The sequence below is a fragment of the Salmo salar genome, chromosome 13, assembly GCF_965601325.2.
Source record: "Salmo salar chromosome 13, fSalSal1, whole genome shotgun sequence".
Taxonomy (NCBI): Eukaryota; Metazoa; Chordata; class Actinopteri; order Salmoniformes; family Salmonidae; genus Salmo; species Salmo salar.
Window position 1 is genome coordinate 95,523,412 of NC_138303.1, and position 25,712 is coordinate 95,549,123.

At 44.3% G+C, this 25,712-nt stretch overlaps 1 protein-coding gene across 1 annotated transcript; it reads right to left on the reverse strand.

Moving 5' to 3' along the window:
- Positions 1 to 24,735, reverse strand: LOC106568174 (excitatory amino acid transporter 1). Its single transcript, XM_014138272.3, has 10 exons — positions 24,579 to 24,735; positions 23,392 to 23,531; positions 22,975 to 23,112; positions 10,393 to 10,597; positions 10,228 to 10,270; positions 3,031 to 3,302; positions 2,073 to 2,306; positions 1,604 to 1,798; positions 1,334 to 1,468; positions 1 to 545 (listed from the first exon to the last, which is right to left on the reverse strand). The coding sequence occupies exons 2-10, from the start codon at positions 23,528 to 23,530 to the stop codon at positions 341 to 343; spliced, it is 1,566 nt and encodes a 521-aa protein (XP_013993747.1). The 5' UTR covers position 23,531; positions 24,579 to 24,735; the 3' UTR covers positions 1 to 340.
- Positions 24,736 to 25,712: the final 977 nt, after the last annotated feature.

The following is a 25,712-nucleotide window of genomic DNA, read 5'->3' on the forward strand; positions in this document are numbered from 1 at the left end:
CTTTCCTCATTACTTATACCATTGTACTATATACATATTCTAGGCCATGACTTAATTCAACACAAAAATACCCAGACAAACCATAAAACAGGTGGCCTATCTATCTCGTAGAGAGGCGGCGGATGTAAGCAATTTGATTGGGCCACTTCAGGGAAAGAAACATTAAAAAATAGTTAGATAGTAAATAGAAAAGTTACTTTATGAATGACAAAATAACAAAGGAAAGGAAATATGGTAGAGTGACAATAACTGGACAAATATGACAGATTGAAAACAAAAATGAACCAAAACATTCCGTGTGTGTGCGTGCGTGTGCTTGTGTGCACTATTGAGCGTTGATCTACATCTTGCTTTCAGTTTTCGGACGTTTGGCGTTTTCATGGTCGTTTTCCTGAGAGATTAGCTGGTATGGTTTCTTCCTCTCCTCCAGCACAATGTTCCCCATCTCCACATCCTTGGCCTGCAGCTCCTGTCGAGATAGGAATTCCACAATGCCAGCCCCAATGGAGTCACCCAAGACGTTGGTTGTGGTACGCAGTCGGTCACTACAATCCAGGAATAACATAAGAAGAAAAAGCTTAACCAGGGTGAAGGAATCATATACAGTGGAAGGGAAGACAGTGGTCGAGAGGGGTGGCGGGACATACAGTTTTTAAAGAAAACCCTAGCCAATGTCCGCTGGGACGTTTGGTCATGTTATATTGAACAGGTCAAAACATTTACCCATTTCCTGCTTTTGATTAAAGGTAAACTAACGTCTTTAGATTACTCATAGTCAAAAGAATGCAGAGGGGAAATAGTCCACAGCATTATCAGCAGAGAAAATTCCAATCTACTGTTAAAGAGTAGTCAGAACACTCCCTATAGGCTATCTCATATTCTAATCACTGTGAGAAACATCCATGTTTTCATTAAATGAAGCTTTGACTCTGTCTGCACATTCCATCCCTCCTAGTTTATGGAGAGTGGGATTTTTTCTCACTACCCAATTAGCTGTGTAATTTCTGGGAAGGGAATTCTAATTGAAATCATTAATTTGGGCAACCTAATTATGTTTCTATGTTAAAACTAAAAAAATATGCAATTCCAAAAAGTGGAGCAAGATCCGAGGGATAGTACAAGTGTGTCACTAGGGTTGTAGTTGATAAAAAAGGATGTTCGACCTTTAAAATGAAAGATAAATGGTTTGCGTTTCAGTTCCAGTCATTATACAATTTGTATACTATAGACAATAAGTAGTATGCGTATATTTGCACCATTATAGCTTTATCATTATTCAAATATAATTTATCTATTCTCATGTCTCAATCTGAAAATGGGAAAAATTACTCACAGGAACCAATCAACTGCAATGATGAGGGTGATGTCATCAGTGGGAAGTCCGACAGAGGTCAACACAATCACCATGGTGACCAGTCCAGCCTGTGGTATACCTGCAGCTCCAATACTTGCTGCAGTGGCTGTGATGCTGTTTTATAACACAAAATTATATATTTTAAACTCTTATCTTGATAAATCATGTAATGTAGTTGTAAACATATCAACATCTTTTGATTCCGTAAACATAAACTTTAGCTTATTAACATTAGATAGAAATTCTTACCTGATTGTAATGATCTGACCTAAGTTCATGTCCATGTTGTTAACCTGAGCTATGAAGATAGCTGCCAGAGCCTCGTAAAGTGCTGTTCCATCCATGTTAATGGTGGCGCCAACCGGCAACACAAACCGCGTGATGCGCTTATCCACCTTGTTGTTCACCTCCAGACACTTGAAGGTGATGGGAAGGGTTGCTGAGCTGAGATAGAGACGGAGAGAGAAACAGATGGTGTTTGAGTGGTTGTTGTTTTAGTTTTTTTGTATTAGATCTATTCATCATATTCTCCAGGGGTAAGCTTTAGTAACTCTACTAACGAGGATGGTGATGTCTTATAGGCACAATCTGATCAAGAACACTCCTGGCCCTACTATAATAGGCTTTGATTTGACATGAGTCAGGGCCAAGTCAGGCGAGGCTACAGTGTGGGGTAGTCCGAGCAGGCCAGGGAGGAGATTAATGTAAGGGGACCAACCTGGAAGAGGTTCCCAGGGCTGTGATGAGGGCCTCCACCAGCCCCATGATGAAGATGAAGGGGTTCAGCCGTGTGATGGCGAAGTACAGGCCGGGGAGGATGATGAAAGCGTGGATGGACAGGCCTATGATCACCGTGATGGTGTACATGGCCAGCTGACCACCCATCTCAGTGATGTCGTCCATCTCCACGATCTTCCCCGATATGAGGAACATGATACCGATTGGTGCATACCTGTAGAGCAGAGGACGGAGAAGAGGTTATGCTGGGGAAGGATATGGTCACATAGTTAAAAGGGCCTTATTTTTCTGTGTAATACTGTAGGCCTGAAAAAGTAAAATGTTTAGTCTCTCACGGACAGACATTTGAGAAATCATCAGTGCATTCTGAGAGTGCAAAGCACAGGCTATGAAATTACCTTTATTCATAAACAAAACTTGGTTTAAATCTGTCAAATATCTGACTGGGAATATTTTGGATTTAATTGAGTGAACATGTCACTGGTCTTGGTTACAAAGCCTTGTAATTCATCTGTGGAATAATTTAGCATCAGGAAGCTACATGCCCTGAGAGGGTTCTATGTTGGCCAATTATGAGATTGTGGTCCTGCAATTATCTCAGTAACCCTAAAGGCCTATATCAGATCATGCGTGTTTATAGTTACCAGATAATTCATAACAATACCTCAGGCAAGAGCCATTTGATTGAATTGAGACGGAGAGATACACATAGTAACTCCCAACTCTGCAGGCACTCTATAGGTAGACTTAGCATTCCAAAGCATAGATGTGGAGATTTCTCTGTGCCTGATCTAATCATGAACCACATGCAATGCAGGGGGTTCGCATAAACACACACACACACACACACTCACCTAATGAATGATTATTGGACCATCATCATAACACACACACACACACCATCCTTATAAACACCTATACACACACCAACTACTCACCACATGATAATTGCCACCAGCCTCATGATAGCCTCATTGAGGCTGTCGAAGAAATCCCTGAGGGGCTGGCCCTGCTCCTTCATGTTGCCGATGATGAGGCCAAAGCACATGGAGAAGACCACCAGCCCCAGGGCATTGACCCCGTTCACCGTGCCCGGGATAGGGATCACCTCCTCCCGGGTAATCTGCTCAGTCAGGTTGGTCAGGTTGAAGACCGAGTCGTTCACTGTCACCGTTACATGGACAATTCGCTTCCCGTATTTGGTTTTGAACTGGAGGGAAAGAGCCGGTTACGTGAGTGATGGGTTATCATTGTCTTGTTAAAGTGATGATCGCATGTCATTTCCTTTAGTGAAAGTGTTACTGAAATAGTCTTTTTTAAGTCATGTTACTGAATATTAACTCAGCCTCTTCATTTTGGCCTGTGCTCCAGTCTTCAAGTGGGATTTTGATGTGCATCTACTGAACATAGATAAGGTACCTAGGGAAGGTTGTCAGACTTGTGCCTTTTCGATAGACTAGAGAGCAAAAACTCTAAAGGCACCTGCTCCACTCATTGCAGCCTTGTGAATTAAACAATGGGCCTCTGTATGGCTGGAGCAGTATTCTGTAAGGTCCAGCTGGATCTATGATGACCCTGTATGGGGAGAGGGTCCAGACCACAAAGTGTTGAGCTCCCCATGGACATGGTCTCTTCCCCCCCACCAAAAGCCACGGAAAAAATGTTTAGAATGACAGGAAATTAGCTCAGACCTTGCCCGGGGCCCTGCGAAACTGCGGTACGCCACGGCCCCCACAATGCTACTATTGCAACCCTGCCAATGCTTCATTGCAGTTCAAACCCCACTGTGTCCATCAACCATACCACAACAACTCCAAAACATTTAGATGAATAATGGAAGTGGGTTCTTTCTTATCTGCCGCTGATGATCATTTTTTATTTACACATGGCAGCAGAAGTCCAGGCTGTATCACAACCGGCCGTGATTGGGAGTCCCAAAGGGTGGCGCCTAGTTAAATAAAGGTTAAATAAAAAATAAAATAAATGAAAAAAGTCAGATTTTGAGATTTGTTCCTAGTGGTCAGAATTTTTCTTCCAGTGTAAATAAATGTCCCCCTCAGTTTTGGGTTTCTATGTCTCTTATGTAATGATTTCTCTGCTCAGAAATTCCAAAACCAGCAAGCTTCCTCTGAAAATGTCAATAATGTATCCATTCACAAAAAGTATTTCGCAAAACGTATCCTTTTTCATTACCATCATTATTTCAATAGAACCATTTCCTGCGGCAAATTTTTACTTAGGGAAAATCTGCTTTTTGAATGAGGAAAGCTGTTTTACTTTATACCTTTCAGACTGTCAGTACAGTTGAAAGTATGGATTATATCTCTCGCGCTCCACACAGGTCAGGTAATAATAAAAACAATCACGCTGTTGATGTGACAGCTTGAGAAGACGTGCCCGCGGTTCATAACAAACCATACGTCAGACCACACACTGTCTCTCATTTCTTCTCGCAAAGTTATTTTAGCCATATTGCACAAGTTGACTGCTTCACTGCTCCCATTTTTCGAATTGCATTTTCCCAGGTCCCAGTAAGGCAGGGGTTCCCAAACTTCTTTTGGACCACGACCCCATTTTGATATCTGAAAATTCTTGCGAGCCCAACCATGTGAAAAAAATTATGTAATTAACAGCCAATGTTTACTTTTTTATTTGGGGCTATGGTAGTCAAGAGTATTTCTGATTGGCTTCTCAACTCACCATCACATACTTTTAATGTGGGGCTGTGACAGTCAATTCCAAATGAGTCTGACATAATGTCTCTTATCTCACCACCACTAATAAAATGGGTGTGCTTGATGCATGTCACGTCAGAGATTCTCAAAGTCAGGGGGTGTGGTCAGACAGTACGCACCTCATCTCTGCTGTCACATCCAACCTGGATCTATATTTGGTTTTAATGCAGAGAGAGCACTGAATCCAGCTTCACACAGATATGAGCTGGTGAAGGGTACCATGAGGTTTATAGTGCTTTCAAAACAACTGGGAACTCTGGAAAAATACGAGCTCAAATCATGGCTTCAGTGATCTTCAGGTCGGAAAGTCTGAGCTCGAGAAACGATTTTTCCCAGTCTGCGCTTGTTTTCTTTCAGAGTTCCCAGTTGTCTTGAATGCACTGAAGTCGGAGATTTCCGAGTTCCCACTTACAAGTTCCCAGTTGTTTTGAATGTGGCATAAATGCTTAGAGGGAGACGGCAGGGTATTCCCTTTGAGTCAGGAACAAAAACACCTCCGTAGTGACCCGTGAATGCATTCGGTCACATGGCCGCTTGATTAGCTGTTCGATTTCACTTACCGGCATGTCAACAGAGCCAGGATCACAGTCAAACAGATTGGGAAGTAGGTCCCAAAGTGCTCTTCCAAGCATTGGAGGTGAACAGTCATCACTCATGTTGGACACTTACAGATGCTGTTTTCTGTCAGTAACATGCACAGGCGAGGGAAGGGGGCATGGCTTTTGGAAGACTCTCTTCAATAAGAATTCTTTCCTCTGAATCCACTGATTCGGTCACTCATCTGTAGAATGTTTTTAAAAAAAGAAGGTTTTTAGCACTTTCCAATTGGTAGTTAGTCTTGTTCCATCACTGCAACTCCCATACAGACTAGGGAGAGGCAAAGGTCGAGAGCCATGCATCCTCCAAAACACAAGCCGCACTGCTTCTTGACACACTGCTTGCTTACCCTGGAAGCCAGCCACACCAATGTGTCGGAGGAAATACCGTACAACTGGCGAGCAAAGTCAGCATGAATACGCCCAGCCCACCATAAGGAGTCACTAAAACGCAATGGGACAAGGGCATCTCGGCTTGCCAAACCCTCCTCTAACCTGGACGACGCTGGGCCAATTGGTCACAGCCAGCTGCGACACAGCCTAGGATCGAACCCGGGTCTGTAGTGATACCTTTAGCACTGCCTTAGACCGCTGCGCCACTCGTGAGGCCACCCGTAGAATGTTTTTGTATTTCCCCTGCATGCTTGTGTTCAGTTCGTTCAGTTTCCCAAATATGTCTGTTACATAGTCAGGGAGACACATTTTCTTTTCATTACACAGAAAGTCAACTAAGTCATATTTTTTTTTACATACATTGTGAATGACAATAGTACCTCTCTCAATGAGAAAAATTGTTCTAACACTCGATTACCACCCAGCCTCAGTATGAAATAGAACATTGTCATGCCTCCACATAGTTTTGCGAACAGGCGTGCACGCAGTGGATGTGGTTTGATATAGTTTACAATCTAAGTTACCTGCTGCAGTATATCTCCGAGTTCTGTGCTCAGCTCTTTTGTTGCCAATTGCTCTCGGTGTAGCGTGCAATGCGTGCATATGACAGAGGGAGACACAAGCCTGCCCGCCATAGATGGAGCCCCATCTGTGCAAAAGCCCATCATTCGATCCCATGGAATCTGTTTTTCGTCAATATAGCCACGCAGCACAATGAACATCCCCTGTAACGTTTCAGGTAGCCTAGTGGTTAGATCGTTGGGCCAGTAACCAGAAGGTTGCTGGATCAAATCCCAAGCTGCCAAGGTACAAATCTGTTGTCCTGAGCAAGGCAGTTAACCCACTGTTCCCTGGGCACTGAAGATGTGGATGTCAAGGCATCCACATAAGGCAGCCTCCTGCAACTCTCTGATTCAGGTAGGGTTAAATGCGGAAGACACATTTCAGTTGAATACATTCAGTTGGACAACTGACAAGGTATCCCCCTTTCCTTCATGCTCGGGAATTGTGAGACAGAACAATATGTCTTTGTGAATAGCATCCCCTGAAATGTATAGTGAACAAAAGTCAATGCATGGACATCTTGGCCCTCACAGTTAATGTCCATTTGGAGAGCATAAGCGGGGGAGTTTTGAGTCATTCAGTCAGTTTCCTCTTGATTGCTAACAATAGCAAAAATTGTTAGTTTAACAGTGTTATCTCACAAAGGAATTGATTTGAGTCTCGGTGCCTCTGCCTCCCCACACATTGTTTTTTCACCATATGAATTGTGGCTAGTAATATCAAAGTCTCTGCAATAGTGTGTGGTTTCATAGCGTAGCGGGCCTAGTCATTCACTGTGGGAATGATTCAAATGCAATGGTCAAGTGCGGCCTTTTCCCATGATCTAAGGGCGTTCTCTGGTTGAATTTGATCTTCTAGATTAGAATAATTTTCATTTAGATTTTTAAGGTTAATCACATTACAATGATTTTGAGATACAAAGACAATATTATAATATACCCGCAAAACACCAGTCTCAACGTCAACAGTGAAGAGGCGACTCCAGGATGCTGGCCTTCTAGGCAGAGTTGCAAAGAAAAAGCCAATCTCAGACTGGCCAACAAAAAGAAAAGATTAAGATGGGCAAAACACAGACACTGGACAGAGGAACTCTGCCTAGAAGACAAGCATCCCTGAGTCGCCTCTTCACTGTTGATGTTGAGACTGGTGTTCCGCGGGCACTATTTAATGAAGCTGCCAGTTGAGGTCTTGTGAGGCATCTGTTTCTCAAATTAGACACTCTAATGTACTTGTCCTCTTGCTCAGTTGTGCACCGGGGCCTCCCACTCCTCTTTCTAATTTGGTTAGACCCAGTTTGCGCAGTTCTGTGAAGGGAGTAGTACACAGCGTTGTACGAGATCTTCAGTTTCTTGGCAATTTCTCGCATAGAATAGCTTTCATTTCTCAGAACAAAAATAGACTGACGAGTTCTTTGTTTCTGGCCATTTTGAGCCTGTAATCGAACCCACAAATGCTGATGCTTCACATACTAAACTAGTCTAAAGAAGGCCAGTTTTATCGCTTCTTTAATCAGAACAACAGTTTTCAGCTGTGCTAACATAATTGCAAAAGGGTTTTCGAATGATCAATTAGCCTTTTAAAATGATAAACTTGGATTAGCTAACACAACGTGCCATTGGAACACAGGAGTGATGGTTGCTGATAATGGGCCTCTGTACGCCTATGTAGATATTCCATAACAAATCTGCCGTTTCCAGCTACAATAGTCATTTACAACATTAACAATGTTTACACTGTATTTCTGATCAATTGAATGTTATTTTAATGGACAAAAAATGTGCTTTTCTTTCAAAAACAAGGACATTTCTAAGTGACCCCAAACTTTTGAACGGTAGTGTGTGTGTGTGTGTGTGTGTGTGTGTGTGTGTGTGTGTGTGTGTGTGTGTGTAATATATATATATTATACAAATAAAAAAAAAATGATTTTGGACAATGTCCCGCAAACCCATTTTCATATCAGGCGACCCTTAGTTTGGGAACCGCTGCAGTAGGGTAAGCTAAACTCTGTGTGAGTTGTGTGTACTGACAGTCTGTCATCAACAGCCTGTGACCTGTGGGTCGAAGTGCGAAATTCGCCCTCCAAGGCTGTGTGACAGCTCTCTCCTACCTATCCCTTTTATATCGGTGGATATCGATATCGATAACTTTAATAGCTTACCAGCTAATGTGTGTGTTGGCCACCGTACTCCGGTGCTAACCTTGTCAAGATATCCTCCACTGCCATGCTTGTTATCGAGACCACGGGGCACTAGTCATCCTTCGACTGTTTAAATCTCAAAACGGGTCCCTTTCCCTAGATAACCACGTCTCAGAGCGTGCACGCCGTCTAGGAAGATTGTTAGCCTAGCCAGCTATACGAAGTGAGATTCGAACTGCCTCCCCCAGGCATCCCTCTCCCCTGGTATTACTAGGACTCTACAAGCTAGCTAGCTAACCAACTCAACCTACTGTAGCTGCCACTGTGTGTCGTCAGCTTGGCTTACCAAACGACAGCCGTTCGTGAGTGTTTTTCATAAATTAAGCCTACATTTAAACATGGTATCTCTCCTGCTCCAGCCTTGCGGTCGTAGCTTGGCTCACAATAAATTATTTTGAGGTTGCTGTACAACTCCTGCCAGATTATTGTTGCCCTCTACCTTTACTGTTTATTGTGGTAGCTGCTCTGTTATACAGTCTCCAGTTACTATTATATTAGTTCATTTGATTCATTAGTATATTTGCATGAGAATATATATTTCGATTTTTTTCTTCACATTCTTAGCTGAGAGACTACCACATCACCATTGCTGGGCATGCATGGCTGCTCCTCATTTGGAGTTGAACTACAAGTGGAAGATGGTCATGACCTGTTCCCCGCCTGCCTAGGCATTGGCCACCTGCGAGATGCCCTCTCTGACCCCTGCATTAACTGCACCATCATGCCTGTGAAGGTGAGGGAAGCGCAGCTAGCCAGAGTTGAGGGCCTGGTTTTCACAGATAATTTGAGTCTCTGTGCCTCTGCCTCCACACACATTGTTTTTTCACCATATCAATTGTGGCTAGTAATATCAAAGTCTCTGCAATAGTGTGTGGTTTCATAGCGTTGTTCGCCAGGACCCACCCAGGGCTACCAAGAGAGGGAAAGCCCACAAAACTCTATATGCAAGCCTCGGGGCACTACAGGAAGTCAGACCAGCTGTTCGTTCCTGTGTCAAAAGGCCTTGCATTGTCCAAGCAGAGGCTTTCACACTGAGTTGTGGATGTCATTGCTCAGGCCTATAATGGTATAGGGCTCCTTGTTCCAGGGCGTGTGATATGTCACTCTACCAGAAGTGTCCCCACATCCTGTGCTCCGCTGAAAGGCATCCCTATGAATGAGATATGTGCAGCTGTTACCTGGTCGTCGCCCTGCACGTTCTTAAGATTTTACAAGGTCAACGTCTCATCCTGCCACACCATGGGACCTGCCATTCTCCCAGTGACATTGTCGCATTAATCAGAGGTTAATAGTGCTATAACTGTACTGGCGGTCTGAAAGGTATGAAGTAGAACAGAAGTTACGATTGTAACTATGGTTCTACGAATACCTGTAAGACCGTCAGTACTTTCCTGTCACTCTGAATCTTTGGGTAAGAAGATTTTCTGAGACAGTGCGTGGTCTGATGTATGGTTTTATATGAACTGCGGGGGCACGTCCTACCACGCTGTCACATCACCGACGTGACTTTGTTGTTATTACTCGACCTGTGGGGAGTGCGAGAGATATCATCCACAATTTAAACCGTACTGACGGTCTTCAAGGTATTCGTAGAACCATAGTTAAATTTGTAACATCCGTTTGTAGTAACAAAGTCATTAAATGCTTTACCTGCTGTGTGCAGGCCTGGACCATGTTTGGTGGAAACATGTTTCTGAAATGAAAGAGCATGATCATCACAATGAATGAAGACAGAGGTACAATGGCACAAAAACAGTTCATATTTCCTCCACTAAACCCCTGACCCTCCTCCTACTCTAGTATGTAGCTAGCTACCTGATGAGATCCAGGAAGGCGTCGGCAGGGCTGATGTCCTCTATCTTCGACTGTTTCATGAACTCATCCTTAGATCCTTTCCCAGGGTGGATCATGAGCACCACGATGATGCCTATGATGACAGCGATAATGGTGGTGGTCATGTAATACACCACAGCTCGCATACCCATCTTTCCTGAAGCCTTACTGTCCAGTGCTGCCATGCCTGGTTTGGAGAGACAGGGGAGATGTTGTTTAGAAGAACAGTATTATCCCATTGTGCAACATTTCTAACATTTCTTCATAGCAGTGGCATGAAAACACTTGAAATAGCAATTGCCTGTAGCCATATTAGCCTGCATTCTGGATAGCTCCTGAAGCTATGCTGATGTGTTGGATGGTGTTGGAGCCAGAGAGACAGAAGGGAGAGTCCTTGCTCTGGTCAAGGAAAACCCAATGCCCTAAGGCAGAGACAGGAACACTGTGAGAACTGAGGGACCACAGAATTGTTGAGAAGTGTCTATGCCATAACAGGCAATTGTTGGCTGGTATTGGAATAGCAGGGTTCTCAGATATCTCATCCTCAGACAATGGGTGAAAATGAGGTTGAACTCAGTGAACTGGGGCTATCAGGTGTAACATCAAGAGACCAGTGGCGACCCGTCATTCTGTTTGGAGCCCCACATTTTTACCAAAAAAATAATTAAATATATTTTCTTTTTTGGGGGGGCTTGCCTGTTTTGCATGTTATTTTGGCATTAATACGTGTCACATATCAGTTCGCAAACAATGTAAAAAAAAATATATATCATTGCGTTAATAAAGACGCATACAAACATGGTCTCTTTTTTGTTTTCTTGAGTAAGGCAGCTCCAAAATGCAGGTGTTCCAGCCTAGCTCAGTGCTTTCTGTGGTGGAGGGGCAAGCCAGCAGAAAAAAATGGAGCTTTGCTCCGTGATTGGGTCAGTGTTCTGTCACTCATGGGGACACTACATCACCGCCAAGTCTAAGGGTAGACCTCGAAGATTCTAGCCATTTGGGTGTTGCCATAGGGTTACATTAGAAGTGCCCATCCAAGAAGGCTCAAGGTCATTGGCCACAGATATAATTACATCAAATCACGTTATACAGTTTAAGTCAGAAGTTTACATACACCTTAGCGAAATACATTTAAACTCAGTTTTTCACAATTCCTGACATTTAATCCTAGTAAAAATTCCCTGTCTTAGGACAGTTAGTTATTTTAAGAATGTGAAATGTCATAACAATAGTAGAGTGAGATTTATTTCAGCTTTTATTTATTTTCTTCACATTCCCAGTGGGTCAGAAGTTTACATACACTCAATTAGTATTTGGTAGCAATGCCTTTAAATTGTTTAACTTGGGTCAAACGTTTTGGGTAGCCTTCCACACGCTTCCCACAATAAATTGGGTGAATTTTGGCCCATTCCTCCTGACAGAGCTGGTGTGTAACTGAGTCAGGTTTGTAGGCCTCCTTGCTCGCACACTCTTTTTCAGTTCTGCCCACAAATTTTCTATAGGATTGAGGTCAGGGCTTTGTGATGGCCACTCCAGTACCTTGACTTTGTTGTCCTTAAGCCATTTTGCAACAAATTTGAAAGTATGCTTGGGGTTATTGTCCATTTGCGACCAAGCTTTAACTTCCTGACTGATGTCTTGAGATGTTGCTTCAATATATCCACATCATTTTCCTTCCACATGATTCCATCTATTTTGTGAAGTGCACCAGTCCCTCCTGCAGCAAAGCACCCCCACAACATGATGCTGCCACCCCCGTGCTTCATGGTTGGGATGGTGTTCTTCGGCTTGCAAGCCTCCCCCTTTTTCCTCCAAACATAACGATGGTCATTATGGCCAAACAGTTCTATTTTTGTTTCATCAGACCAGAGGACATTTCTCCAAAAAGTACAATCTTTGTCCCCATGTGCAGTTGCAAACCGTAGTCTGGCCTTTTTATGGCGGTTTTGGAGCAGTGGCTTCTTCCTTGCTGACGGGCCTTTCAGGTTATGTCGATATAGGACTCATTTTACTGTGGATATAGATACTTTTGTACCTGTTTCCTCTAGCATCTTCACAAGGTCCTTTGCTGTTGTTCTGGGATTGATTTGCACTTTTCGCACCAAAGTACATTCATCTCTAGGAGACAGAATGCGTCTCCTTCCTGAGTGGTATGACGGCTGCGTGGTCCCATGGTGTTTCTACTTGCGTACTATTGTTTGTACAGATGAACATGGTACCTTCAGGCATTTGGAAATTGCTCCCAAGGATGAACCAGACTTGTGGAGGTCCACAATTTATTTTCTGAGGTCTTGGCTGATTTCTTTTGATTTTCCCATGATGTCAAGCAAAGAGGCACTGAGTTTGAAGGTAGGCCTTGAAATATATCCACAGGTACACCGCCAATGATGTCAATTAGCCTATCAGAAGCTTCTAAAGCCATGACAATATTTTCTGGAATTTTCCAAGCTGTGTAAAGGCACAGTCAACTTAGTGTATGTACACTTCTGACCCACTGGAATTGTGATACAGTGAATTATAAGTGAAATAATCTGTCTGTAAATAATTGTTGGAAAAATTACTTGTGTCATGCACAAAGTAGATGTCCTAACCAACTTGCGAAAACTATAGTTTGTTAACAAGAAATTTGTGGAGTGGTTGAAAAATGAGTTTTAATGACTCCAACCTAAGTGTATGTAAACTTCTGACTTCAGCTGTATGTACAGTAGCTTTGATTGGACTGATCATGTCAACATCATACTTTCAAAATCTTAGCTAGCAGTCATCATGAATCAAGTCAACAATCTACTGGCAAATCCTTTTTAATCCTTGTCATATGAAGAGAAATAATGAAGAAAAATTATAGATAAAACATATCGGTGCTCATTGTCCATTGGACATAAACATGACACAACAAGTTGGAAATCGCAAATTCAACAATGAGTGGTTTGGAAGGAATCAGTGACAAGGGCTGTGTGGTCCCAAAACTGGGGTTAAGGGGCTCTTTTCCAAGTTTAAAATTACATTTACATTTACGTCATTTAGCAGACGCTCTTATCCAGAGCGACTTACAAATTGGTGCATTCACCTTATGATATGCAGTGGAACAACCACTTTACAATAGTACATCTATATCTTTTTTGGGGGGGGGGCTTAGAAGGATTACTTTATCCTATCCCAGGTATTCCTTAAAGAGGTGGGGTTTCAGGTGTCTCCGGAAGGTGGTGATTGTCTCCGCTGTCCTGGCGTCGTGAGGGAGCTTGTTCCACCATTGGGGTGCCAGAGCAGCGAACAGTTTTGACTGGGCTGAGCTGGAACTGTGCTTCCGCAGAGGTAGGGAGGGGCGAGCAGGCCAGAGGTGGATGAACGCAGTGCCCTTCTTTGGGTGTAGGGACTGATCAGAGCTTGAAGGTACGGAGGTGCCGTTCCCCTCACAGCTCCGTAGGCAAGCACCATGGTCTTGTAGCAGATGCGAGCTTCAACTGGAAGCCAGTGGAGTGTGCGGAGGAGCGGGGTGACGTGAGAGAACTTGGGAAGGTTGAACACCAGACGGGCTGCGGCGTTCTGGATGAGTTGTAGGGGTTTGATGGCACAGGCAGGGAGCCCCGCCAACAGCGAGTTGCAGTAATCCAGACGGGAGATGACAAGTGCCTGGATTAGGACCTGCGCCACTTCCTGTGTGAGGCAGGGTCGTACTCTGCGAATGTTGTAGAGCATGAACCTACAGGATCAGGTCACCGCCTTGATGTTAGCGGAGAACGACAGGGTGTTGTCCAGGGTCACACCAAGGCTCTTAGCACTCTGGGAGGAGGACGCAATGGAGTTGTCAACCATGATGGCGAGATCATGGAACGGGCAGTCCTTCCCCGGGAGGAAGAGCAGCTCCGTCTTGCCGAGGTTCAGCTTGAGGTGGTGATCCGTCATCCACACTGATATGTCTGCCAGACATGCAGAGATCCGATTCGCCACCTGGTTATCAGAAGGGGGAAAGGAGAAGATTAATTGTGTGTCGTCTGCGTAGCAATGATAGGAGAGACCATGTGAGGATATGACAGAGCCAAGTGACTTGGTGTATAGCGAGAATAGGAGAGGGCCTAGAACTGAGCCCTGGGGGACACCAGTGGTGAGAGCACGTGGTGCGGAGACGGATTCTCACCATGCCACCTGGTAGGAGCGAATTAATGATTAACATTCAACGTTGGCCATGCTTGCTTCCATGCCTCAGCCGGCTCGCCAGGCTGTCACGCTCCTGCCATTTTGTTGGGCTCCCACGCCCCAACCGGCTTGCCCAGCGCCCATGTCTCGGCCGGTTCGCCCAGGTGGGACGCCGGGTGGCGCCCCAAGAGGGAGGGGTACTGTCACGTCTGCTCCCGCTCTTTCCTCCCTGGCGCTTGAGGGTGCCAGGCTGCCCTCCATCACGCACTCCTTCCATTCATTACGCACACCTGCCTTCCCTCGTCACGTGCATCAGCGATATTGGACTCACTCATCACCTGTTATTACCTCCCCTATATTTGTCAGTTCCCCAGCTCTGTTCCCCGCTTCTGCATTGATTGTCTTTTGTTTGTGTTACTCGTTTGCTGACGCTGTTCCTGTCTCATTCCATGTCTGTTCTACATTAAATGTTTTACTCCCCGTACCTGCTTCGTCTCTCCAGCGTCATCCCATGTGACAGAAGCATGATTTGTGCCACGCTCAAAACAACTTATCTCGGAACTGCGAAAACGTGACTTCAGTGAGTTCAAGACAACTGGGAAGTTGGGAATAAATAAGCTCCGACTGGGGGAAAAAAAACATTTTGAATGGTCATCCAACTCGGAATTGTAAATCTGGCCTCTTTCTAGAGCTACGACCTGAAGATCAATGACGTCATCAAGATTCAACCTTGTTTTTTTCTGAGTTCCCAGTTGTTTTGAAAGCACCATAAATCCAGAGAATGCCAGAGTTTGATGACAAAATTTGCCCACGAAGGACCGCCGTGCCACCTTTCTGTTCTGGTGAACACAGCACAACAAGGTGAGTCCAAAAATGTATTGTATGTTGCTGCATAAATGATGTAATATGCCAGGGAGATATGTTTACTGTAGCTAAGAAAGTAATACAAAATCAAATCAAAATGTATTTGTCACATGCGACGAATACATGTGTAGACCTAACAGTGAAATGCTTACTTACAAGCCCTTAACCAACAATGCAGTTTTAAGAAGAAGAAATAAAAGTAACAAATAATTAAAGAGCAGCAGTAAAATAACAATAGCGAGGCTATATACAGGGGGTACCGGTACAGAGTCAATGTGTGGGGGCACCAGTTAGTCGAGGTAATTGAGGTAATATGTACATGTAGCTAGAGTTAAAGTGACTATGCATAGATAATAAACAGAGAGATTAATAGATGACCTCAGTGTGAACTAGTCTACTGCCCTGGCAGTCACTCTCCTCCTCTTTCTCAGAGATTATTTATCATATCTAATTATTGTAGACCAGAGATGATCGGACCTGCTGGAGGATGCAGCCGTCATTTCCGGTCACAACTTGCAGACTTGTTTACGTGCTGCTATGTGTTTTGTTGCCAACCTTACTTTGCTAGCTGACAACTTTACGATTTTTACTTTTTAATTACCGTTTATATTTTTAGTTTTTCCCTCACTCAACTTTTTTTCATATAACTTTTTCACTCCGGACGTTTTATCTGAACATGGTTCGTCAGTACTTCCAACAGCCGAAGCTAAGTAGTAACATTAACGTGATGCCTTCTAATTGCAGTCGCTGTACTCATAATATACAGGAGAACGATCGCCTTACGGCGAGGATAGCTGGGCTGCAAGCAATGAGGCAAGGGTAATTTCAGTGTAGGAAAGGATGAAACAGCGTCTGTGCCACCAGTAAGTACAGATAGTAACGTTAGTATAAATCCCCTCGCACGGTCCCCGCAGCCGGACAACTTTCTCATGGCTTCTGGAGGGAAATGCTGTAGGAATGCTCAACCGGTGTCGCTCATTCAGCCGACAGAAACTTTCAACCGGTTCTCCCCATTAAGCAGCGAGTCGGAGTCAGAGGCCGAGCCTTCTCTGGTCTCTACTCCTCCCGTTACGGGGTCTGAGACGCCGAAGCTTCCTACTGTTAGCTCTGACAAATTGAAAACCCTAGTCATTGGCGACTCCATTACCCGCAGTATTAGACTTAAAACGAATCATCCAGCGATCATGCACTGTTTACCAGGGGGCAGGGCTACCGACGTTAAGGCTAATCTGAAGATGGTGCTGGCTAAAGCTAAAATCAGCTATAAAGACGTGTCGGCATCGAGTAATTGTCTCTGGCCCTCTCCCAGTTAGGGGGAGTGATGAGCTCTACAGCAGAGTCTCACAACTCAATCGCTGGTTGAAAACTGTTTTCTGCCCCTCCCAAAAGATCGAATTTGTAGATAATTGGCCGTCTTTCTGGGACTCACCCACAAACAGGACCAAGCCTGGCCTGTTGAGGAGTGACGGACTGCATCTTAGCTGGAGGGGTGCTCTCATCTTATCTACAAACATAGACAGGGCTCTAACTCCCCTAGCTCCACAATGAAATAGGGTGCAGGCCAGGCAGCAGACTGTTAGCCAGCCTGCCAGCTTAGTGGAGTCTGCCACTAGCACAGTCAGTGTAGTCAGCTCAGCTATCTCCATTGAGACCGTGTCTGTGCCTCGGCCTAGATTGGGCAAAACTAAACATGGCGGTGTTCGCCTTAGCAATCTTACTAGAATAAAGACCTCCTCCATTCCTGCCATTATTGAAAGAGATCGTGATACCTCACATCTCAAAATAGGGCTACTTAATGTTAGATCCCTCACTTCAAAGGCAGTTATAGTCAATGAACTAATCACTGATCATAATCTTGATGTGATTGGCCTGACTGAAACATGGCTTAAGCCTGATGAATTTACTGTGTTAAATGAGGCCTCACCTCCTGGTTACACTAGTGACCATATCCCCCGTGCATCCCGCAAAGGCGGAGGTGTTACTAACATTTACGATAGCAAATTTCAATTTACAAAAAAAACAACGCGTTTTCGTCTTTTGAGCTTCTAGTCATGAAATCTATGCAGCCTACTCAATCACTTTTTATAACTACTGTTTACAGGCCTCCTGGGCCATATACAGCGTTCCTCACTGAGTTCTCTGAATTCCTATCGGACATTGTAGTCACAGCAGATAATATTCAAATTTTTGGTGACTTTAATATTCACATGGAAAAGTCCACAGACCCACTCCAAAAGGCTTTCGGAGCCATCATCGACTCAGTGGGTTTTGTCCAACATGTCTCTGGACCTACTCACTGCCACAGTCATACTCTGGACCTAGTTTTGTCCCGTGGAATAAATGTTGTGGATCTTAATGTTTTTCCTCATAATCCAAGATTATCGGACCACCATTTTATTACGTTTGCAATCGCAACAAATAATCTGCTCAGACCCCAACCAAGGAGCATCAAAAATTCTCAGACAACCCAAAGATTCCTTGATGCCCTTCCAGACTCCCTCTGCCTACCCAAGGACATCAGAGGACAAAAATCAGTTAACCACCTAACTGAGGAACTCAATTTAACTTTGCGCAAATACCCTAGATGCAGTTGCACACCAAAAAACTAAAAGCATTTGTCATAAGAAACTAGCTCCCTGGTATACAGAAAATACATGAGCTCTGAAGCAAGCTTCCAGAAAATTGGAACGGAAATGGCGCCACACCAAACTGGAAGTCTTCCGACTAGCTTGGAAAGACTGTACCGTGCAGTATCGAAGAGCCCTCACTGCTGCTCGATCATCCTATTTTTCCAACTTAATTGAGGAAAATAAGAACAATACGAAATTTCTTTTTGATACTGTCACAAAGCTAACTAAAAAGCAGCATTCCCCAAGAGAGGATGGCTTTCACTTCAGCAGTAATAAATTCATGAACTTCTTTGAGGAAAAGATCATGATCATTAGAAAGCAAATTACGGACTCCTCTTTAAATCTGCGCATTCCTCCAAAGCTCCGTTGTCCTGAGTCTGCACAACTCTGCCAGGAACTAGGATCAAGGGAGACACTAAAGTGTTTTAGTACTATATCTCTTGACACAATGATGAAAATAATCATGGCCTCTAAACCTTCAAGCTGCATACTGGACCCTATTCCAACTAAACTACTGAAAGAGCTGCTTCCTGTGCTTGGCCCTCCTATGTTGAACATAATAAACGGCTCTCTATCCACCGGATGTGTACCAAACTCACTAAAAGTGGCAGTAATAAAGCCTCTCTTGACCCATATAATATAAAAAACTATCGGCCTATATCGAATCTTCCATTCATTCGAAAGCATAATGTTAAATTTCACTGCTATGCGGATGACACACAGCTGGACATTTCAATGAAACATGGTGAAGCCCCAAAATTGCCCTCGCTAGAAGCCTGTGTTTCAGACATAAGGAGGTGGATGGCTGCAAACTATCTACTTTTAAACTCGGACAAAACAGAGATGCTTGTTCTAGGTCCCAAGAAACAAAGAGATCTTCTGTTGAATCTGACAATTCATCTTGATGGTTGTACAGTCGTCTCAAATAAAACTGTGAAGGACCTCGGCGTTACTCTGGACCCTGATCTCTCTTTTGAAGAACATATCAAGACTGTTTCAAGGACAGCTTTTTTCCATCTACGTAACATTGCAAAAATCAGAAACTTTCTGTCCAAAAATGATGCAGAAAAATTAATCCATGCTTTCGTTACTTCTAGGTTGGACTACTGCAATGCTCTACTTACCGGCTACCCGGATAAAGCACTAAATAAACTTCAGTTAGTGCTAAATACGGCTGCTAGAATCCTGACTAGAACCAAAAAATGTGAACATATTACTCCAGTGCTAGCCTCCCTACACTGGCTTCCTGTTAAGGCAAGGGCTGATTTCAAGGTTTTACTGCTAACCTACAAAGCATTACATGGGTTTGCTCCTACCTATCTTTCCGATTTGGTCCTGCCGTACATACCTACACGTACGCTACGGTCACAAGAAGCAGGCCTCCTAATTGTCCCTAGAATTTCTAAGCAAACAGCTGGAGGCTTTCTCCTATAGAGCTCCATTTTTATGGAATGGTCTGCCTACCCATGTGAGAGATGCAGACTCGGTCTCAACCTTTAAGTCTTTACTGAAGACTCATCTATTCAGTAGGTCCTATGATTGAGTGTAGTCTGGCCCAGGAGTGTGAAGGTGAACGGAAAGGCTCTGGAGCAATGAACCGCCCTTGCTGTCTCTGCCTGGCTGGTTCCCCTCTCTCCACTGGGATTCTCTGCCTCTAACCCTATTACAGGGGCTGAGTCACTGGCTTATTGGTGTTCTTCCATGCCCCCCCCCCCCCCCCTTGGGTTGTGCCGTGGCGGAGATCTTTGTGGGCTATACTCGGCCTTGTCTCAGGATGGTAAGTTGGTGGTTGAAGATATCCCGCTAGTGGTGTGGGGTGTGGGGGCTGTGCTTTGGCAAAGTGGGTGGGGTTATATCCTTCCTGTTCGGCCATGTCCGGGGGTATCTTCGGATGGGGCCACAGTGTCTCCTGACCCCTTCTGTCTCAGCCTCCAGTATTTATGCTGCAGTAGTTTATGTGTCGGGGGGCTAGGGTCAGTCTGTTATATCTGGAGTATTTCTCCCGTCTTATCCGGTGTCCTATGTGAATTTAAGTATGCTCTCTAATTCTCTCTTTCTCTCTTTCCTTCTTTCTTTCTCTCTCTCTGAGGACCTGAGCCCTAGGACCGTGCCTCAGGACTACCTGGCATGATGACTCCTTGCTGTCCCCAGTCCACCTGGCCGTGCTGCTGCTCCAGTTTCAACTGTTCTGCCTGCGGCTATGGAACCCTGACCTGTTCACCGGACGTGCTACCTGTCCCAGACCTGCTGTTTTCAACTCTCTAGAGACAGCAGGGGCGGTAGAGATACTCTCAATGATCGGCTATGAAAAGCCAACTGACATTTACTCTTGAGGTGCTGACTTGTTGCACCCTCGACAACTACTGTGATTATTATTATTTGAACATGCTGGTCATTTATGAACATTTGAACATCTTGGCCATGTTCTGTTATAATCTCCACCCGGCACAGCCAGAAGAGGACTGGCCACCACTCATAGCCTGGTTCCTCTCTAGGTTTCTTCCTAGGTTTTGGCCTTTCTAGGGAGTTTTTCCTAGCCACCGTGCTTCTACACCTGCATTGCTTGCTGTTTGGGGTTTTAGGCTGGGTTTCTGTACAGCACTTTGAGATATCAACTGATGTAAGAAGGGCTATATAAATACATTTGATTTGATTTTGATAATACAAAGAGTCAACAGGTGTGCAGATTAATGGGCTGCCTGACAGTCATCTGACAGAAATCATCTGTCAGATGATCCACACCCCTACTTTACATTTTTCTTTAAGTTATCTGTGACTAACAGATGCGTATCTGGATTCCCAGTCATGTGAAATCCATAGATTAGGGCCTAATGAATTGATTTCAATTGACTGATTTCATTATCTGAAACTTCCTTATATAAAACTCAGTAAAATATTTGAAATTGTTGCATGTTGCATTTACATTTTTGTTCAGTATAATAACGCGTACCAGCCAACTGGAACAACGTAACGGTCTGACAAGGCGATATTTTTAATAGCTACCAATACGCCAACATTCCATACAAACAATGCAGTCGACCCACAGCCATACACTGCTCCCAAGTGGGGCAGCGGTCTAAGGCACTGCATCTCAGTGCAAAACATACAGGCGAGCAAAAGTATTGACGTTCTCCATCTGAAATTAGATAATGATTATGGTTTGCTTCTCCCTACTGACATCTCTCTCTCTCAATCTTACAAAAAGGCCAAGGGTAAGAGGGTGGCCGTGTAGCCTAGTGGTTAGAGTGTTGGACTAGTAACTGAAAGGTTGCAAGTTCAAATGCCTGAGCTGACAAGGTACAAATCTGTTGTTCTGCCCCTGAACAAGGCAGTTAACCCACTGTTCCTAGGCTGTCATTGAAAATAAGAATTTGTTCTTAACTGACTTGCCTAGTTAAATAAAGGTAAAACAAAAAAAAAGAGTCAAACAATGAGCCATTATAGAGAAAGACCTCTACCTGAAAAAGCTTTGCAATAAAGTTTGCTTTGGAATTTCCAAGGTGTCAGGGGCCGTTCGGGTGTGTTATTCCAATTCAGTGTGCTGATGGAGTAAGTGTTTTTTGTGTAAGCGAGATGTCTGTGCTTTAAACCTATTAGGGGCACTGCCGTTAGACTAAACCCCCTCACCCTCCATTTAACCCTCGTTCAACTCTCAATCTCCTTCATCCCTCCTCCCTCTCCCACAATCACCCCTCTGCTGACCTGTGCCTCTGCTCCTTTCTGGTTCTCTCTCTGTTCTGTGCCTCTCTTTATTTCTCTCTCTTTCACTATCTCTCCCTGTTTCTCCCTTTCTCTTTTTCTGTCTCTTCCCTCCATCCTCTCTCTGAGTCCTCAGAAACTTGTCCACTTGCCATGCGCCCATAACGACTTTGCATCTCCACATCGCCATGGAAACAGCAAACAAGCCTGTGTGACCACTTTCACAGGACTAAAGAAATGAATTATGTGGGTTCTTTTCAGGGGTTACTACAAAGACGAAGGATGAAACAAAAATTTACCTCACACATCTCCTTTTCTGCCTTTCACGCCACAGTTCTACTGTTTTTTAGTGTTTAAAATGTGATCAGAGAAAGTATTCTTAGTAAACATTCACTGCTTCTTTTAAGCCAGTGTGAACATTCACAAATTAGGTTAGTTTAAAAAGAGGTTAGTTTGAAAAGAAAATTAGATACAGTACAGATCAGCTCAATCTTACTTTGAGAAATGACTAGAGCTTGCTGCTGTAGGTCTAGTTTCAAGGTCACAGTAAATCCCTCAGCGTTAGCATAGTGATGTCATTTATACTACACATCATACCAAGCTAGGTCATATGGATCCTAACCTTGTTGAGGACTAAGGAAGATACTAGATGGTGTAGTTACATGTCTGCTTGTGTACCTGGGCAGTGGGCCTCTTTTCTAGGCCGTAATCTCTTATCCCACCACCCTCCAAACCACTTACTGTATTTTGGTGCTGGGTGTCATGGAATGCCACAAAACAATACAGATGTGTAGAAAGTGGCGGAGTGGCACATTGTGTGCTTTTATCCATGTGAAGTGAAGCAGGAGGAAGAGGTTCAAGGGGGTACCCATCCCAAAGCTACCCTCTCAGACCCACAGGCAGTGGGTGTCTTTTCTACTGAAGCTAACCCCACTCCCTCCATCCCTCCTCCCTCATTCTCTACACCACATTTTAATAGAAAAGGAGTACAATGAAGTGACTGTCTTCATGCCAGAGCCTAGAGACCAACGGGAATCTGGAGAAAAATACATTTCACACGGATCAAGCACAAGTTACAGTACCTGTGCTTGTGCCTCAAGCCCCTTTGGCATTCTCCCTTTTCCTTTGGGCCTCCACACCTGGCTTTCAAACACCACTAAATCCACCCCTCATCTGCATGGTCAAAACACCTAAACTTGCCTCTGGTGGAGGGCATCCGTATAGTGACTTGGTGTACCTGTGATTAGACTGGATACTAGCAGGGGAAGCACCAGCATCTGCAGCATCCTCATCAGCAGCTCTCCGGGGAAAGAGAAGTACTTCACCTCTCGGTAGGTCATTTTATAGGGACGCAGTGCAAAGCCTAGGATTATACCTGGAGAATCAGAAGGGCTGATTAGTGGGCTTGAAACATGAACATGAAACTGCCTGTAGAACAGAGGACAATGAGAGGCTCTGTCTCTCAATCACCTCTAGAATGAGGTTTGTAGGTGAGTCTCCCTATTGGATTTTGGATTGCAATAGAAGAGCATGGGTTTCAAAGTGTGTGGGTGTGTGTGCGTGTGTGTGAGTATGTAGGCCTGTTTGTGTGTATTGTGTATGTAGGCCTGTCCGGGGGGAGGCAGGGGGGGGGGGGGGGGGGGGGTTCACTCACCTACAACGACGGCAGCTACAGTAAAGAGCACGAAGGCGTGCTTCTTGAAGAAGGCCTGGACATCTTCCTTAGAGATGTCCTCCACTTTCCTCTTGGCCTTCATGGTCCTTATGTGGATGCCCTCCCGGATCCGCTGCATCCTAGTGTGGAAATCCAAAGCCGGGAGAGTTTCCTCATTACTGGTCATGACTGCAGACGGGACTAGGGGTCTCACACACCTCTTAGACACCCAGAGAACCTGAACCAATGGGTCGGACTGGACCTTACCTTGGTGATAGCTACTGAAGATAGATGAAATGACACATGACAATACACATGCAGTTGTAATGGTACATGCAGACGTTCACATTGACATTGCAATGCAGTTGATAAGAGAAAAAAGGATAGCTTCCTAGCTGACCATATGGTGTGTAGTCAAAATAACAATGTACATAAATTGATATTTTCATGATAAAATAGTCACAGAACCTTGAGAAGAGAGCAAGTAATTTTAGTGTAACAAAAAAGCCAGCATTTCTTCCATTATGAATCCATCCATGACAAGCATCGAAGACCCTGAACACAGGAAGCATGGAACCCTGCAGGTGCAGATCTGCATCCATAATACACCATAGCAAATCATTAGCCTATCCTGGAGGATTATAAATACAAACACTTGAGTAGAAAAAATTCATGCACACCAGAATAATGGAATAACAAAAACAATATTTTTGTGCTTTCTTTAAAAAAAACATTACTCTTAGAGGAAATGTGTTTGTGCCCTCATACATTAAAGAGATGCCCCGTCATGCATTAAAGAAACGTAACAGAAAGCACCTTACAGCTCTGTATGTTCTCATTGGAAAGGCACAATTTGTCAGTCAATTGTTTGATTGAAAATGTCAGTTGGCAACACTGAACAAACGGCAAATTTATATACAAAGATTTTGTTTGCATTTCAATGAATGTAAATGATGTGGACATGTTACTATGGATAGTGTAAAATGTAATGAAAATTGGAACAAAGGATGAGACCTTTCATGCATGGCCACATCAACAGTATGTACCCCTGGCATACAGATACAACAACACAAGGGCCACACAGACCTGGCCATTCCCTTGGACAACACCACCAACAACTCTCTCTGAAGCAGTTGTTAGGAACTTAAAGAAAACCTAAAAAGTGAAAAGCAAAACAAAACGCTGACCTTCACCAGTGTAGATGTTCCTTCTTTAGACAAACTCCTCTTCCTGACGATGCTCAGGGTTATCCTCAGCCTGAGGACAGGTCAGGCAGGCAGGCAGGGAGCAGCAGTGGAGGAGGTCAGCAGTGGGTCTGTCAAGAAGGCAGAGAAGGGAGGAGAGATAGAGACTGGGAGATGGAGTGAGAGAGACAGGCACACAGAGAATGGTAGATGTGCGTATATGTTCTCTTAAGACGACTGAAGCAATCCCTCATACTCCCATTCTCTGAAGAGGGAGGAGACTTTAAAACTCAGAGAGAGAGAGAGAGGGAGGAGGTGGCAGTGAGGGGAGATGATAGCCCTTCCTATTTATTGTTTTTCTATTAATTTTACACTGTTTCAGTTGACACACTCTCTCTCTAGGATTTGGGGGATGTTATGTACCTAACTCATTCCAATGAGACTGCCCTCAGTGATGCTCAGAAAGCAGAAGTGAGTAAGAGTGCACAGTAGGCTATTCTTTATACACTCTTACATGAAAAAAGGTGCTATCTAGAACTCAAAAGGGTTGAGGGTCCTTCGGCTATCCCCATAAGAGAACCCTTTGAAGAACCCTTTTTGGTATTTTATCTGGAACCCTATAAAGAACCCCAAAAGTATTTTATCTGGAACAAAAATGGTTCTCCCATTGGGATGGCCAAAGAACCCTTTTGGAACCCTTTTTTCTAGAAGTGTAGACAAGATGCAAGTTGACCAATTTTTGTAGAACATTCTCAGTTGCTTACTCATGCAAACTGCTGCATTTTACTCAGAATGCATATCTTTCATCTCCACTTGCTCCACCTGCTCTCCTCCTCCCACCTATCGTTTCCTTTCCCATCTTGCCTCCTCCCCATCCTCTCCTCCATCCTCTTCCCCTCTCTGCTGGGCTATTCATCCTTCACTGCTCTGCTCCAGCCCAATGTGGTAGGGCTCTCTCCCTCTGCTTTAGTGTAACCTCAGCCCAATGTGGTAGGGCTCTCTCCCTCTGCTTTAGTGTAACCTCAGCCCAATGTGGTAGGGCTCTCTCCCTCTGCTTTAGTGTAACGTCAGCCCAATGTGGTAGGGCACTCTCCCTCTGCTTTAGTGTAACGTCAGCCCAATGTGGTAGGGCTCTCT